This window comes from Phascolarctos cinereus, unplaced genomic scaffold (genome assembly GCF_003287225.1).
Source record: "Phascolarctos cinereus isolate Bilbo 61053 unplaced genomic scaffold, phaCin_HiC Scaffold_4;HRSCAF=312, whole genome shotgun sequence".
Lineage (NCBI taxonomy): Eukaryota > Metazoa > Chordata > Mammalia > Diprotodontia > Phascolarctidae > Phascolarctos > Phascolarctos cinereus.
The window spans coordinates 14774846-14788591 of NW_027555847.1; the positions used below are offsets into that span (position 1 = coordinate 14774846).

At 47.6% G+C, this 13746-nt stretch overlaps 1 protein-coding gene across 1 annotated transcript in view; it reads left to right on the forward strand.

The window, feature by feature from the left end:
• The first annotated feature begins 50 nt into the window (after window positions 1–50).
• Window positions 51–13746, forward strand: part of MYD88 (MYD88 innate immune signal transduction adaptor) — a 20799-nt gene continuing 7103 nt past the window's right edge. Inside the window, exons 1-2 of the mRNA XM_020970589.2 lie at window positions 51–503; window positions 13122–13256. Coding sequence (XP_020826248.1) covers window positions 146–503; window positions 13122–13256 — 493 coding nt within the window. The 5' untranslated portion in view covers window positions 51–145. The remainder of the gene's footprint in view (window positions 504–13121; window positions 13257–13746) is intronic.

Sequence of the window (13746 nt, forward strand, 5' to 3'; positions counted from 1 at the left end):
GGGCGGTGCGCGCAGAGAAAGTGAAACCGGACGGGGCGGAGAAGAACGACGAGAAGGAGTAGAAAGACCAGGGGGAAGAAGGCGGCAGCATCGCGGGATGGGGAAGTAGTTGGCACCCGAGCAGCAATCCAAGCCGGAGCCCGCCATGGCCAGCGCCAGCCCCAGCCCCAGCCCCAGCCCCAGCCGAGCCGTCACGGCCAAGGCCGCGACCACTGTCCCCGAGACGTACGATGTGCCTCTGGTGGCACTCAACTTCAGGGTGAGGAGCCGTCTGTCGCTGTACCTCAACCCTCCCACCCAGGTGTCAGCCTACTGGCCCGGGCTAGCCGAGGAGCTGGGCTTCGAGTACCTGGAGATCATGAACCTGCAGGCGCAGCCCGACCCCACGGGCCGCCTGCTGGACGCCTGGCAGTCGCGGGAGCGGGCCACCGTGGGCGGCCTCCTGGAGAAGCTGGCCAAACTGGAGCGACTGGACGTGCTTGAGGACCTGAGGCCCAGCATCGGTAAGGGGTGGGGGGAGAGGCGGGGCAGGAGCAACCCCCACCTGCCCTCCAAGTGGGGCGGAAACCAGCGCTGAGCCCTGGCCCCCTGGCTGTGCCCGTCCCCTTTCCCCGCCCCCCTCCACTGTTCCCCACCGGCCCGGACCTGTCCTACTAGTTCCCTGCCCCTCTTCTGCTCTCCGCCTATGTCTCCCTGTCTCTCTGGCCCCTGCTTCTCTGTTGTTCCCCAGTGGCCCTGTCCTTCCCTCTGCTTGGCACCCTTCTACTGTTTCTCATTGCCTTTGACCTGTCCCACTGTCTCCCTGCCCCCTGCCCTTCTCTGCTCCCCATGTCCCCCTGTCCTCTGCCTCTCTGCTGTTCCTTCCTGTCCTGTTGTCTCCCTGCACCCTGCCCTTCTCTGTTCCCTCTGTCCCACAGTGTCCCTGCCCCTGCCTCTCTGCTGTACCTCCCTGGTACAGTCTTTCCTTTTGCTTAGTACCATCCACTATCCTGTCCCCTCGTTCCCTAACCCTTCCCTGCTCCCTACCATCCCCTCTCCATCACTTCCCGTCCCATCTCAAGTTGTAGTAAAAAGACAACAACTTTGAGCATCAGAAGACATAGTTTTTGGTCCAAGCCAGGCCACTAATACGCAGGTAACGGGCAAGTTATTTCCCTCTTTGACCTCAGTTTCCTCAAACATAACACTAGATGACTGCCCCCTCAGGTTACTTCCAGTTCTTGCTGATTTTCCTTCCTTACACCCTCCTGTGTGCCCCTACGCTAACCCTCCCCACTCCTTTCACTGCCCATCTGAATGCTTCTCAGGCACTTCCCCTCATCACCCCAGCCCCTTCACCTGCCACAGGTCTGGGCAACCTTCCTTCTGGAGAACTTACGCTCCAACACGCGCCCCCACACCCAGATACAAAGGAAAAACGCCGAGGGGGCTTAGGGTGAGACCCAAGATTGTGGCTTTTTGGCTTCTGGATACCTAAAGTATAAGTCAGTCAGTTGGCATTAACTGAGCTCTTCCTATGTGCCAGGCATCATGCCAACCTCTTGGTATACAAAGAAAGGCAAAAAGTCCCTGCTTTTAAGGAGCTCAAAGTCTAATGAGGGAGAAGACATGCAAACAACTCTAAGCAAACAGGCTACATTCAGGATAAACCGGGGGCATTCCCAGAGGCAAGGCCCAAAGATTAGGGAGGCCTGGGAGAGGCTTCGTGCAGAAGGTGGGGCTTTAGCAGAGACTTGAAGGAAGCCGGGGAAGGTAGGAGGCAGAGATGAGGAAGAAGAGACCAGGCATGGGGTACACTCAGTGAAAACCGGAGACAGAGTGTCCGGTGCAAGGAGCAGCTGGGAGACCCGTGTCACTGGATCACAATAAATGGAGGGGGGTGAGGTGTAAGAGGCCTGGAAAGGTCAGAAGGGGCTGGGTTAGGAAGGGCTTTCAGAACCAATCAGAATGCTGGATTCTGGGGTAAGAGGGATCCCCTGGAGTTTATTGAGTAGGGGAGTGATATGGTGAGACCTGCATCGCAGGAAGATCAATTTGAGTGGAGGGTGGCCCGGAGTAAGGAGAGACTTGAGGCAGTGAGGCCAATCAGCCTAGGCATGAGTGGGTGAAGGTCTGCATCAAGGTGTTTTCAGTATCAGAGGAAAGGAGGCATATGAGAGAGATGTGACCAAAAAAGTTAGAATTGGCAGGATTCGGCAGCTAATTAAATATAAGGAGTTGGAAAGAGTGAGGAGTCCAGGATGATACCTAGATTGGGGGCCTTCATGAGTGGGAGGATGGTGATGCCATCGTCCCTGTCAGAGGGGAGTTGGGAGGAAAGGAGAGCTGGGGAGGGGGACAGAGAGTGAGTTCCATGTTGGACATGCTGAGCTGAAGCTGCCTGTGAATGTCCAGTTGGCAGCTGGAGATGAGGAAATGGAAGTCAGGAGAGAGTTTAGTGCCGGACACAGAGCTGAGAAAGTCTGCTAGGAGATGGTAATTGTAACTGGAAGAGTGGAGGATAGCACCAAGTGAAATAGTCTCAAGCAGGCCACAGGTTCCTGACAGAACTTCAGGGGACACCCATCGTTATGGGCCAGACCTGAATGAGAACCCAGAAAAGGACAGAGGAGCGGTTAGACAAGTCAGAGAACCAGCAGAGATTAGTGTCTGAAAACCTAAGTCCAAGAGAGTATCAAGAAGAGGGTGATTGGCCTGACAGCCAAAGTAAAGGACAAGTAAATGAACCAGTTTCGCTGGCTGAATTGACAAAACGACTTTCAGAAGCAAATAAGAAAATGGCTGGATTTCCTGAGAACATTAAGACATTTCCCTTTCCTGATGTGTTAGAATGTTGTCTTGTAATGCTTCATACTGGATCCCAGTGTTCTGGCTATTTGAGTCTGGATATGCAGCAACAAGCCTTAGAACTCCTTCAGAAATATGGCAAAAGCAAAGTTTACAAAAGAAGTTCTCAGATTTTCTGCACATGAATTTGAAGCCCTTCAGCTGAAGACTGTTATCATACCTAGGCTGAGACAAAGGCCATCTTTTCACTTCTGCGGTTTGCTCCTCCCTGGCCTTTCTCCCTGAGCTGTGGACACTTTTGAAAGATGGTCCATAAAATAAGGGGCCAGATGTGCTCAGACTCATTGGTCCATAGTGGACCCCAACTCTGCTTGTGAATTTAAAAAGGACTTTCACCTCAACTATCATTTTCTGTCGAGGGAAGAATGATGGCAGGCCAGCAGGTGTTGCTTAGAAATTACCCAGCATAGCAATCCCGGTGACCTTGAAAACCTGTAGGTTTTACCCAAATAGGAGAAAGTTGTATTTTTTCTGTTGTGACAAATGTGTTACATTCTTAAATACACAGGCTGCCTTTAAGTAAACTTTTAAACCATAAAAAAAAAAGAAGAGGGTGATTGGCTACAGAGACATCAAAAAGAATGAAGGTTGAGAAAAGGCCATTGGATTTAAGCAATCAAGAGTGCATTAGGTGGGGCAGCTAGGTGGTGCAGTGCATAGAGCTCCAGTCTTGGAGTCAGGAGGACCTGAGTTCAAATCCAGTCTCAGACACATAACACTGACTAGCAAGTCACTTAACCCGAGTTGCCTCATCAAAAAGGAAAAAAAAAAGAGAGTGCATCAGGACCTTTGGAGGAATATTTTCAGCCAAACGATGTGTTTGGAAGGCAGTCTGCAAAAAGGTAGGTGTGGGAGGAAAGTGGAGGCATCTGTTGTAGCTGGCCTTCTCAGGGAGTTTAGCCACAAAAGGAAGAAAACCTATTAGGCTGCCCTGAGTAGGGACGATTGGATCAAGTGAGGGCTTTTTGAGGATGGAGGAAGTGGGGACATGTTTGTAGCAGTAGGAATGTGGCTGCTAGGGAGGGGCTGAAGATGAGTGGGAATGTCAAGATGATAGAGGAGTGATCTGTTGGAGGAGGTGAAATGGAATGGATCACTTGTGCCTGGAGAGGGATTTGCCTTAGCAAAGAGAAGGGCCTCCCTTCCTGTGAGGTGGGGGTGAAGGAGGAGATGGCTGGAGAAGGCATCAGAGTGATGTGAGCTGGGCAAGAGAGGAGGAGCTGGAGCTCCTGGTGAATGGCCTCAAGGACAGGGATTAAAGAGGCCTGTGGTCCTGACTGAGCTGAGACAGGAAGTAGGCTTACTGATCTAGAGGATGGGTTAGTGAGTGGGCTTCCTTTCAGTGAGAAAGCTTCCCTTTTCGGCACATGAAATAGGTGCTTAGTAAATGTTTACTGATTTTCTATGGACTGCTCTAAAAAGCAGGGTCATTCTAACACAGATCTTAACCTGGTGTCCATGGACTTTATCTGTGGATAAATTTCAGGGGATCTCTGAATATGGGTGGGGAAAAATTATAGCTTAATTTTCACAAACCTTTAACTGAAATTTAGCATTTCCTTCAATAGTTTAAGAGCATGATTCTGAGAAGGGTCCCTAGGCTTCACCAGCCTGCCAAGAAGATTTTTCTAAGAAGCCTGCTCTGACCTCTGATGGAGTCCATAGGAAATAGGAAGCCTTTGTAGAGCATAGGTCAGAGACTTAAAACTGGATGGGTCCTGAAAGTCTAGGCCAATTCCTCCACTTTACAGATGAAAATACTGAAGCCCCAGGAGGGAAGGAAAGTGCCCTTACCCAAAATCACCCAGGTCATAAGCAACAGAGGAAGAATTTGAACCCAGGTCCTGGTACCCCAAACCTAGTACTTTTTCTGCTGTATCACCCCCAATATCTATGACCTTGAGCTTTTCTCTGTATGCCCCTATCTTCCTACAGGTCCTCTAGACTTCTTACTTGACTCTTAGAATTGGGAACCTCCCCTCAACTCCGTGTAGCACCTTGCTCTGGAAAATCTGTGAGATGAAGGTTATGTTAGGAAAAGAGAGAGGGAGCAGGCAATGGTGGATTGGACATTAGCTTGAGTTGAAAGAGTCATTATTAACCTAAAGAGAGGTATGGGTAACAAATAGCCATAGTATCTCAAAGTTGGAAAGTACCTAAGAGGTCATGTAGTCCAAACCCCTGCCCAGTACAGGATTCTTGTCTGTGCTGTCTCCAAGTGGTTCTCTTATCGCAGGATGGACAACTTGAGGAGCTCACTAGTGATGATGGTGGTGGTGGTAGAGGTGGTGATGGTGGTGATGGTGATAAGCCAACATGCCCAAGTGAACTTGCTAAAGTGCAAGTCTGACCAATTCAGTCAATTCCAATGGCTCCCTATCATCTCTGGGATCAAATATAAAATCCTCTGTCTGGTGTACAAAGCCCTTTGGAACCTGGCCCTAACTGCCTTTCTACTCTCTTTATGACATACTCCCCTCTGTGTGACACTGGCCTCTTTGCTGTACTCCACACACCCCACTCCATGACTTTGCCCTGGCTGTCTCGCATGCCTGTGATGCTCTACCTCCTCATGTCCATCCACCTCTTTGCCTCCTTCAAGTCCCAGCTAAAACTCTCGCTTCCAGGCTCTGCCCCCCCAAATGCTTGTGCCTTCCCTCTGACTTTATCTTCAGTTTATCCTGCACATGTCTTGTTTGTCCATACTCGTTGGCATATTGTCTCCTCCTTTAGACTGTGAGCTTCGGGGGTGGGGGTGCCGAGGAGCAGAGAATGTGTTTTACCTTTCTTTGTATCCCAGAGCTTAGCACAGTGGGTGGCACATAGGTTCTTAATGCTTGTCGACTGTCATTTCTATCACAGTTTTTACACTTTTAAAGTGCTTTATAGACATTATCTTGTTTGATCTTCACAATCACCTTGTGTGGTAGGCTCTATGGGTATTTTAATCTCCATTTTACAGATGGAGAAACTGAGGCTCAGAGAGGCGAAATGGCCAGCATCTTAAATAAGCATGATCACAGGGTTGGAAAGGTCCTTAGAACTCCTTCAGTTCAATCAAGAAAGCATTTATTCTGCACCTTCTGTATGAAAGCCATTATACCAAATGGATACAATGACTAAAAAATCAAACAAAACCCAAACCAACATAGTCCCTACCATCCAGGAGCTTACCTTCACCTGAGCAGAAATGCCCACCGCAACCTTGCTGACATCAAGATTCTGCTCGGAGAGCTCCAAGAGTGACCCGGAGCCCATTTATTGAGGCCGCCGATTTCCACTCTGGGATGGCTCCAATGGCTAAGTGCTAGCCAGCAGAAATCTGTATCTTCAGCTTTCACCCAGCGCTCAGAGGATCTGGGCCCAAGTGAAGCCACTCTAATTTCACTTACACAGAACAGGCTGCTTCGATCTGATCCACTGTTCTGGCTTCCTTAGCTCTTTCGAGATCCTGATTCTATCTGTTATCCAGTATTAGCTATGGGCTCTAGCTGTTCAAATGCAAATTGATCAGGGAGCTTTCTAAGTATTTTAACTACCAGGATAAAGGTAAAGTCTGAGGACAGATTCCTGTGGCACTACATTAGAGACTTCCCTCCATATTGACCTAGGTCCATTAATCAACCCTCTTAATTCTCAGGCAACCTAAGGGTGCTATCGCCCAGACCACATCTCTCCATTTTGTCCACAAAGATATTGTAAGAGACTCTCAGATGACATTCTACAGGTTATACATGTGTAGTCATGCAAAACATTCCATAATTGCCATGTTGTGAAAAACTAACTGTATTTTCATTCGTCCTATCCCAATCCCCATTTACTCTATTCTCTCCTTTGACCCTGTCCCTCCTTAAAAGTGTTTGCTTCTGATGACCTTGTCAAAGAAGGAAGCTGTGTTAGACCAACTGGTATGGCTTGTTCTAGAATGGACCCATGCGGCCTCATAGAGATCACCACTTTTCCTTCTCCATGCTTAGAAACTATCCTCTCATAACGAATTCTAGAATTTTGTCACATTCTGAAGTCAGACTGGTGACTGTATACTACTGTCCCATTCATTCATTCATTTGCTCACTGAGTGTATACTTTTGTCCCATTCATTCATTTGTTCATTCAGCAGATATTCATGGTAGTTGCTGTGGATAATACACAGTTCTGTATCAGATGTTCATCAAAAGAGTACTGATGTTGAAAGACAGTTTGGTGCAGCAGATAGTACACTGGCCTTGGAGTCAGGAGACATCTGGGTGTGAACCCCGCCTCTTATATACACTGCTTGTGTGAAGCTGGGCAAGTCAGCTCACTTTTCTGGGCCTCAACGCCCTCATTTGTAAAATTGAGATAACATATAACACCTGTAGCAGTAAACACATGGGGTTGTCAGTCAAAAAGTATTTATTAAGCACCTACTACGTGCCAGGGACTGTGCAATCACTGGGGATACAAAGAAAGGTGGAAGACAGTTCTCGCCCTCAGGGCGCTTTCAATCTAATAGGAGAGGCAAAAGAGAAGTGTGTACAAAGAAGCCATAGACAAAATAGATATCAAAAGGGAAGGCACTGGAATTTCGAGGGATTAAGAAAGGCTTCCTGGAGAAGATGGAATTTTAGTTGGGACTTCAAGGAAGCCAGGGAAGCCAAAGAGACAGAAGGAGGGAGAGCATGCCAGGGAAAAATTGTCCAGGGCTGGACTGGGCGTCTCCAATGACATCATGTCTGTAAAGTGCTTTGCAAGCCTGAGAATCCTTATATAAAAGGCACCTCTTATTATCTTTGCTAATCAAATTATATTTGTAATCAAGTTAGTGAATCACATTGTAAGTGGAAAATGAGCACTGAGTGCAATGGAGGAGTGTGCAGGACCTCTGAGAGCTGATTGTTAAATTTTCAGTTTGAGTATTTATATCTCAGAAATCACCAAATGCTACCTAATCAGGGCATGATTTATTTTTTTTAAAAATATGTTTTATTAATATATTTTGTTTTTACATTGCCTATATTTCCCCCTTTTCTTCCCTGCCAGAGAACTGTCTCTTATAACAAAGAATTTTTTAAAAAGAAAATAGAAACAGTAAGAAGGAAAAAAATTAACAATTTTGATCAATACATTGAACAACATGACATTTTATGCAGCATTCCATGAATGTGAACCTCCTACTTTTGAAAAAGGGAGAACTTGCACGTGGGAATCTTCTTATAACTTTTCTTTGGGGCAAGTAGGTTCCTTATAATTTCACAACATTAAGTTTCAATTGTTCTGTCGTTATTATTATTTTTTTATTATTTATTTTTAGTTTTCAACATTCACTTCTACAAGATCTTGAGTTCCAAATTTTCTCCCTATCTCTCCCCCTTCCCCCACTCTAAGACTGCATGTATTCTGAATATCCCTTCCCCTGATCTGTCCTCCCTTCTATCACCCCTCCTTCTCTTATCCCCTCCCCTTTCTATTTTCCTATAGGGCAGGATAGATTTCTGCACCCCAGTCCTTATATATCTTATTTCCCAGTTGCATGTAAAAACAATTTTTAACATTTGTTTTTAAAACTTTGGGTTCCAAATTCTCTCCCTTCCTCCCTGCCCACCCACCCTCATTGAGAAGGCAAGCAACTCGATGCAGGTTATACATGTGTAGTCATGCAAAACACTTCCATAATTGCCATGTTGTGAAAAACTAACTATATTTTCATTCCTCCTATCCCAATCCCCATTTATTCTATTCTCTCCTTTGACCCTGTCCCTCCTTAAAAGTGTTTGCTTCTGATTACCTCCTCCCCTAATCTGCCCTCCCTTCCATCATCTCCCCCTTTCTTATCCCCTCCCCCCCCATAGATTTCCATACCCCAGTTGAGTATTTCCTCCTTAAACCATGATTTATTGTTTTGTTGATTATCTAAACTTAAGAAAGAGAAAGATGGTGATGATGGAGAAATGGTGGAGAAAAATGGTAATAATGAAACTGAAATTTAAAAATGTGTTGTGCATACATTTTGTTCAAAGAGCCAGTTGTTAACAATTTACCAGCATACTCATGGTGCTTACTATGTGTCAGGCACTATATCCTAAGAAAGGTTCAGAGCTTCTAGGGGAGCTCAGAGGAGGAAGGGAGCACATCTAGCCAGGAGGCCCAGGAAGGCTTTTGAGAGCAGATATCATTATTGGTATGTTAAAAAGAGTTAGGATTCAAAGCCCAGCCAGTTCAGACACAAAGCATCTGGGCCATTTTTTTCCTCCGGGTTTCCTGTCTCAAATCCTATGAAGGTTTAAGTCGTATTATTTGAGATCAGTACTGAAAGATGGCCACAATTTCACATGGGAATGGGCATGAGGCTGTGTCTGAGAGACTGTAAGCAACATGGTAGGCTCTGAGGTGGAGAGTGGCAGTGGAGATGTAATGAACAGTCAGCCTGGAGTCAGGAAGACCTGGGTTCAAGTCCATCCTTGGACACAGGCTGGCTGGGTAACCCTGGACAAGTCGTAGCTTCTCGATGCCCCTGGCAACTAGAACTAAAAATTCCCTGACAGCTGCTAGATTTTCACTGGTAGAGACACATTCCTCACTGAGAGTTGCCCATATCAGTGGAATCTCAGGTCTGGTTAAATAATGCTACTAAAGTTGGCCTGGGAATTTGCCCAGGAATGGGGAGCCATTGAATATTATTGACCAGGGCAGTATTCGAGGTAGATGAGTCTGCCATTCCTGTGAAGGATGGCCGACAGGGTCATAAACATAGAGCTGGGGGTGACCTTGGAGGCCACAGAATCCACAGCCAAGTCCCACAGAAGATGAGAGAACCAAATGGAAAGGGTGGCCATCCCAGCTGTAACTAGAGTTTTGGGCAGCTGGGGTGAGCAGCACTGACCAGGGCCGGCCCTCAGATCGCCTCTGTGATGGGGTCGTCATTTAAAGTCCAGTAAGAAGCTGTTGTTGAGGCATTTCAGTCCTGTCTGGCTCTTCGTGACCCCCTTTGGGGTTTTCTTGGCCAAGATCCTGGAGTGGTTTGCCTTTTCTGTCTCCATTTACAGATGAGGAAACTGAGGCAAACACAGCTAAATGACTTGCCCAGGATCACACAGCTAGTAAGTGTCTGAGGCCAGATTTGAACTCAGGAAGTCTTTCTAACTTGAAGTCCTGAGCTCTATCCACTGCAGCACCACTTAGCTTCCCATGAAGTAATTAGGACCATAAGTAAGAAGTAGTGAAGACAAATGCATCTGAATGGGGGACAGAATGGTGCTCAAGGGATCTTTCCCTTCCTTTGTGCTGTGGGCTCCTTGGGCAACAGTCTAGTGAAGGTCATGGACCCCTTCTCAGAATCATGTGTGCATAGAACACTTGGAATTACAAAGGAAATAATTATATATATAATAGAATGCCAAAACATTAAAAAAAAAAAACCACACAGCTCATGGATCCTGGCCCAGTGATGTAGGGAGTTGATAACCTCTTGGTGTTGGCCAGGCCTTGGTGGTCATTTATGCAATATGCAATATCTGGGCCCCGTGTTCCTTCTCCCTAGCCAGAGAGGTGTTGTCAGGAGAGAAGGTGTTACCCAGATGAATCAGAGAGGGGCTGCTGCTTCTGGGGAGGGAGAGGAGAGAGGCTGGCCCACCTGCAGGGACAGAAGCAAAGCCCCACTTATCCCAGGCTCATTAGAGCTCATATATATGGTGATGGTAACAAGGAGATGGAAATGGGTTGGCTTTGAGAAGCTTTGCTGAGGCAGAAACAGCAGAACTTAGTTACCGGTTGCATGGGCTGGGGTGAAGAAGAGAACTGAGTCAAAATTGTCTCCGGGGTTCTGAGTGGGGGGCTGGTAGGATGACCTCTGGTTTCTCAGCAGAAATAAGAACATCCCGAGAAGCAGCTGGGAGGGGTGTGGGGCCTAGAGCTGACTTCAGTCTTCTTTATCACTGCCCATCAACTGCTGCTTGGGCTTAGAGCAAGAGAGATTAATCTATCCAGCCTGCCCACCCTCAGGGGGCCCCACCAGGGCTGGAGACCCAGGGGGTGCAAACAGGCATGTGGTCACACACATGATGGTTACCGGGCAGCTCACGGGGATGAAACACAGACTGTGAATAGAGAAGAGGGAATGTTTCCATCCAGGCAGAGGGAGGGCCAGATGTGTGTGTGTGTGTGTGTGTGTGTGTGTGTGTGTGTGTGTGTGTGTGTGTGTGTGTGTGTGTGTGTGTGTGTGTGTGTGTCTGGGGGATGTCTAAGAAGGAGTCTCCTACCCTGGAGTGGGGGTGCCCCCAGCTGACTCAGGTTTTCATTAAGGTGGTTTCACTCTATGTAGAATTAACTTTTCAATTATCCAGAGCAAAAAGAAAAGTTAATTAAAGTAATTAGAAAACTTCTCAAAGATAAAAGCACCATCAAAAAGCTGGTCTTTGATTCTTCTCATTAACTGAAGGGGACCTGGGTTCATTCACTCCTCAAGTCATTGATTTCTTCTGCCACTCAGTCCTCCCGTCCCCCATTCATTCATTTCTCCATTAAACATTCAGACCCCAGACCATTTTCTCTTTGGCCCCCCCTCCCTGCCCTGGGCATTCAAAAAGCATTTGCCAGCTTGTCTCACTCACTCATTCAGTCGAACTTATTAGGTCCCTTCGTCATGCTAAATTCTGTGCAGGCCCTTGATTTTAAAAAAAAAAATTTGGGCTAGGCAATGGGGTTAAGTGACTTACCCAGGGTCACACAGCTAGTAAGTATTATGTGTCTGAGGCCAAATTTGAACTCACGTCCTCCTGAATCCAGGGCCGGTGCTCCATCCACTGCGCCACCTAGCCGCCCCTATGGCCCTTGATTTTCAAAGACCAAAGTGCAGCAGTCCCACCTTCAGCAAGCTTCCATTCTGTGATCCTATGGACATGTATGTGAGTTTAGGCAGAATCCATATAAGGAGATTTCAGGAAGGCGCACACCAGCAGGTGAGGCAGGGGCAAATGGGAAAGGGGAAGGAGGACATTCTTGAGCTGAGTCAAAGAGGCAGGAAGGATGTAGCCAAGGGGACAGCCTGGGCTGTGGCTTCCTCCTGATTTGGCTGCCCAATTAGGCCTGGCACTTTCCTGGGTTCCTTGCCCTCTCTTCTGTAGGCAGTTTCCCTTTCTGATTCCAGGCCAGAATAGCCCATCTGCCCTTCCAGTGGCAGGAGACTTGCTTCAGGAGTGGAGAATGTAACCCAGGATTTTTATGAGAACTCCCAGTAAAAGGTTCATTCTGGTCTCAGAATGTTAGAAGTGGAAAGGTGCTTGGAGACCATTGAATTTGGCCACCTCATTTTACAGCGGAAGCCCAGAGAGGGGAGGTGACTTCTCTAAAGTCACGCAGCTACCTCTTTTCATGATTCCCCATAGCCTCCCAACAGAGAGCTCTGTTGTTAGTGTGTGTTTGGCCTGAGGACTATAGGGCTGGGAGGAGGGCAGAACTGAGACCAGTGGGCTGCATGAGGAGTGGTAGATCTGGAGCCTCTGACCCTTACCAGCTGTGTGGCGATGATGGATGAGTCATGGAACCTCTCCTCTCAGGCAGCGGGGTAGAGCCTCTGGACCTGGAGCCTGTAGGTATGCATCTCAGCCCTGCCATTTCCTGCCTCCGTAACGTTCGCGGGCCTCAGTTTCCTGTTTTGTAAAATGAGGAGGTTGTAGTAGATGATCTATCAAGAACCTCCCCAGTGATGAAATTCCAACTGGGCAAATTCATTCAATCAGTTATAAAGCTTTCCAGAGCCCTGTGAACTTTTCCCAAACTACACCGTTAATGACACAGGACAGAAGCTGGTCATTTATTCAGTCCTAACTCTGTGTCAGGCACTTGCTGTGAATACAAAGAAAAGCAAAACCAGCCCCTGGCTTCTAGGAACCCAGTGGGGATGGACAGCATCTAAGCAAGGAGGAACAGTATAAATGGGAGGTGAACTCAGAGTGCTGCCTGTGAGGCAGAGGACAGACTGGGAAAAGCTTCCTGCCGAAGGTGGGCTTTGGGCTGAATCGTGACGCCTTAGCAACTTAGCACTGTGCTAAGAAGGCAAAACCAAAACAAAAGCCCAAAGCAGCCCTGCCCTCCGGAAGCTCACATTCTGGTAGGGGGGACCACGTGCAAATAAACATGATATAGACCGGTCACTGGCTATAGTCACCAGAGAAGGCACTAAGATTAGGGAGGGCTGGGAAAGGCTTCTTGCATTAGAAGGGCCAGTATCCAGTCATGGCCTCCAACGATGGAAAAGCAGGGAAGCTGCAGTGAGCCTGCTGTCTCTCTCCTCACAGACGAGGACTGCAAGAAGTACCTGAAGAAGCAGAGGGAGATGGAAGCAGAGAAGCCCCTGCAGGTGCCTGCTGTGGACAGCAGCAACCCTCAGACGTCAGAACTGGCAGGCATCACCATTCTGGATGATCCACGGGGTAATGGGGAGAGGGAAACGGGAGGGGGCCAGTGAAGCAAGCCTTTCCTGAGCTCTCCTTGGAGGATGCAGGGGGGCTTAGGTTTTTACAGCCGGGATGGCTGTGGCTGGATGCTACCACTCAGCCACATGTGGTCTGCTGTCTTGGCAGGTAATCTTTGACAAAGCCAAACCAGCTTCTCCCCTCACCCTCCTCTGGCCATCATGTGTCCTCAGGGACACATTCTTTTAACAATGACCTGGACAGAATGGAATTAATAGATGAATCTGAAAAAGGATTCCAAAGCCAACATGATTCCTGGATTAGCTGAAGTTTTTGTTTTTTTCCATTTCGTATCTTATTTTTCCCCAGTTACATGTAAAAGCAATTTTTAACATTCGTTTTAAAAATTCTGAGTCCCAAATTCCCTCTGTCCTTCCCCTCCACCCCCCACATTGAGAAGGCAAGCAATTTGATGTAGGTTATATGCATGTAGTCATGCAAAACATAT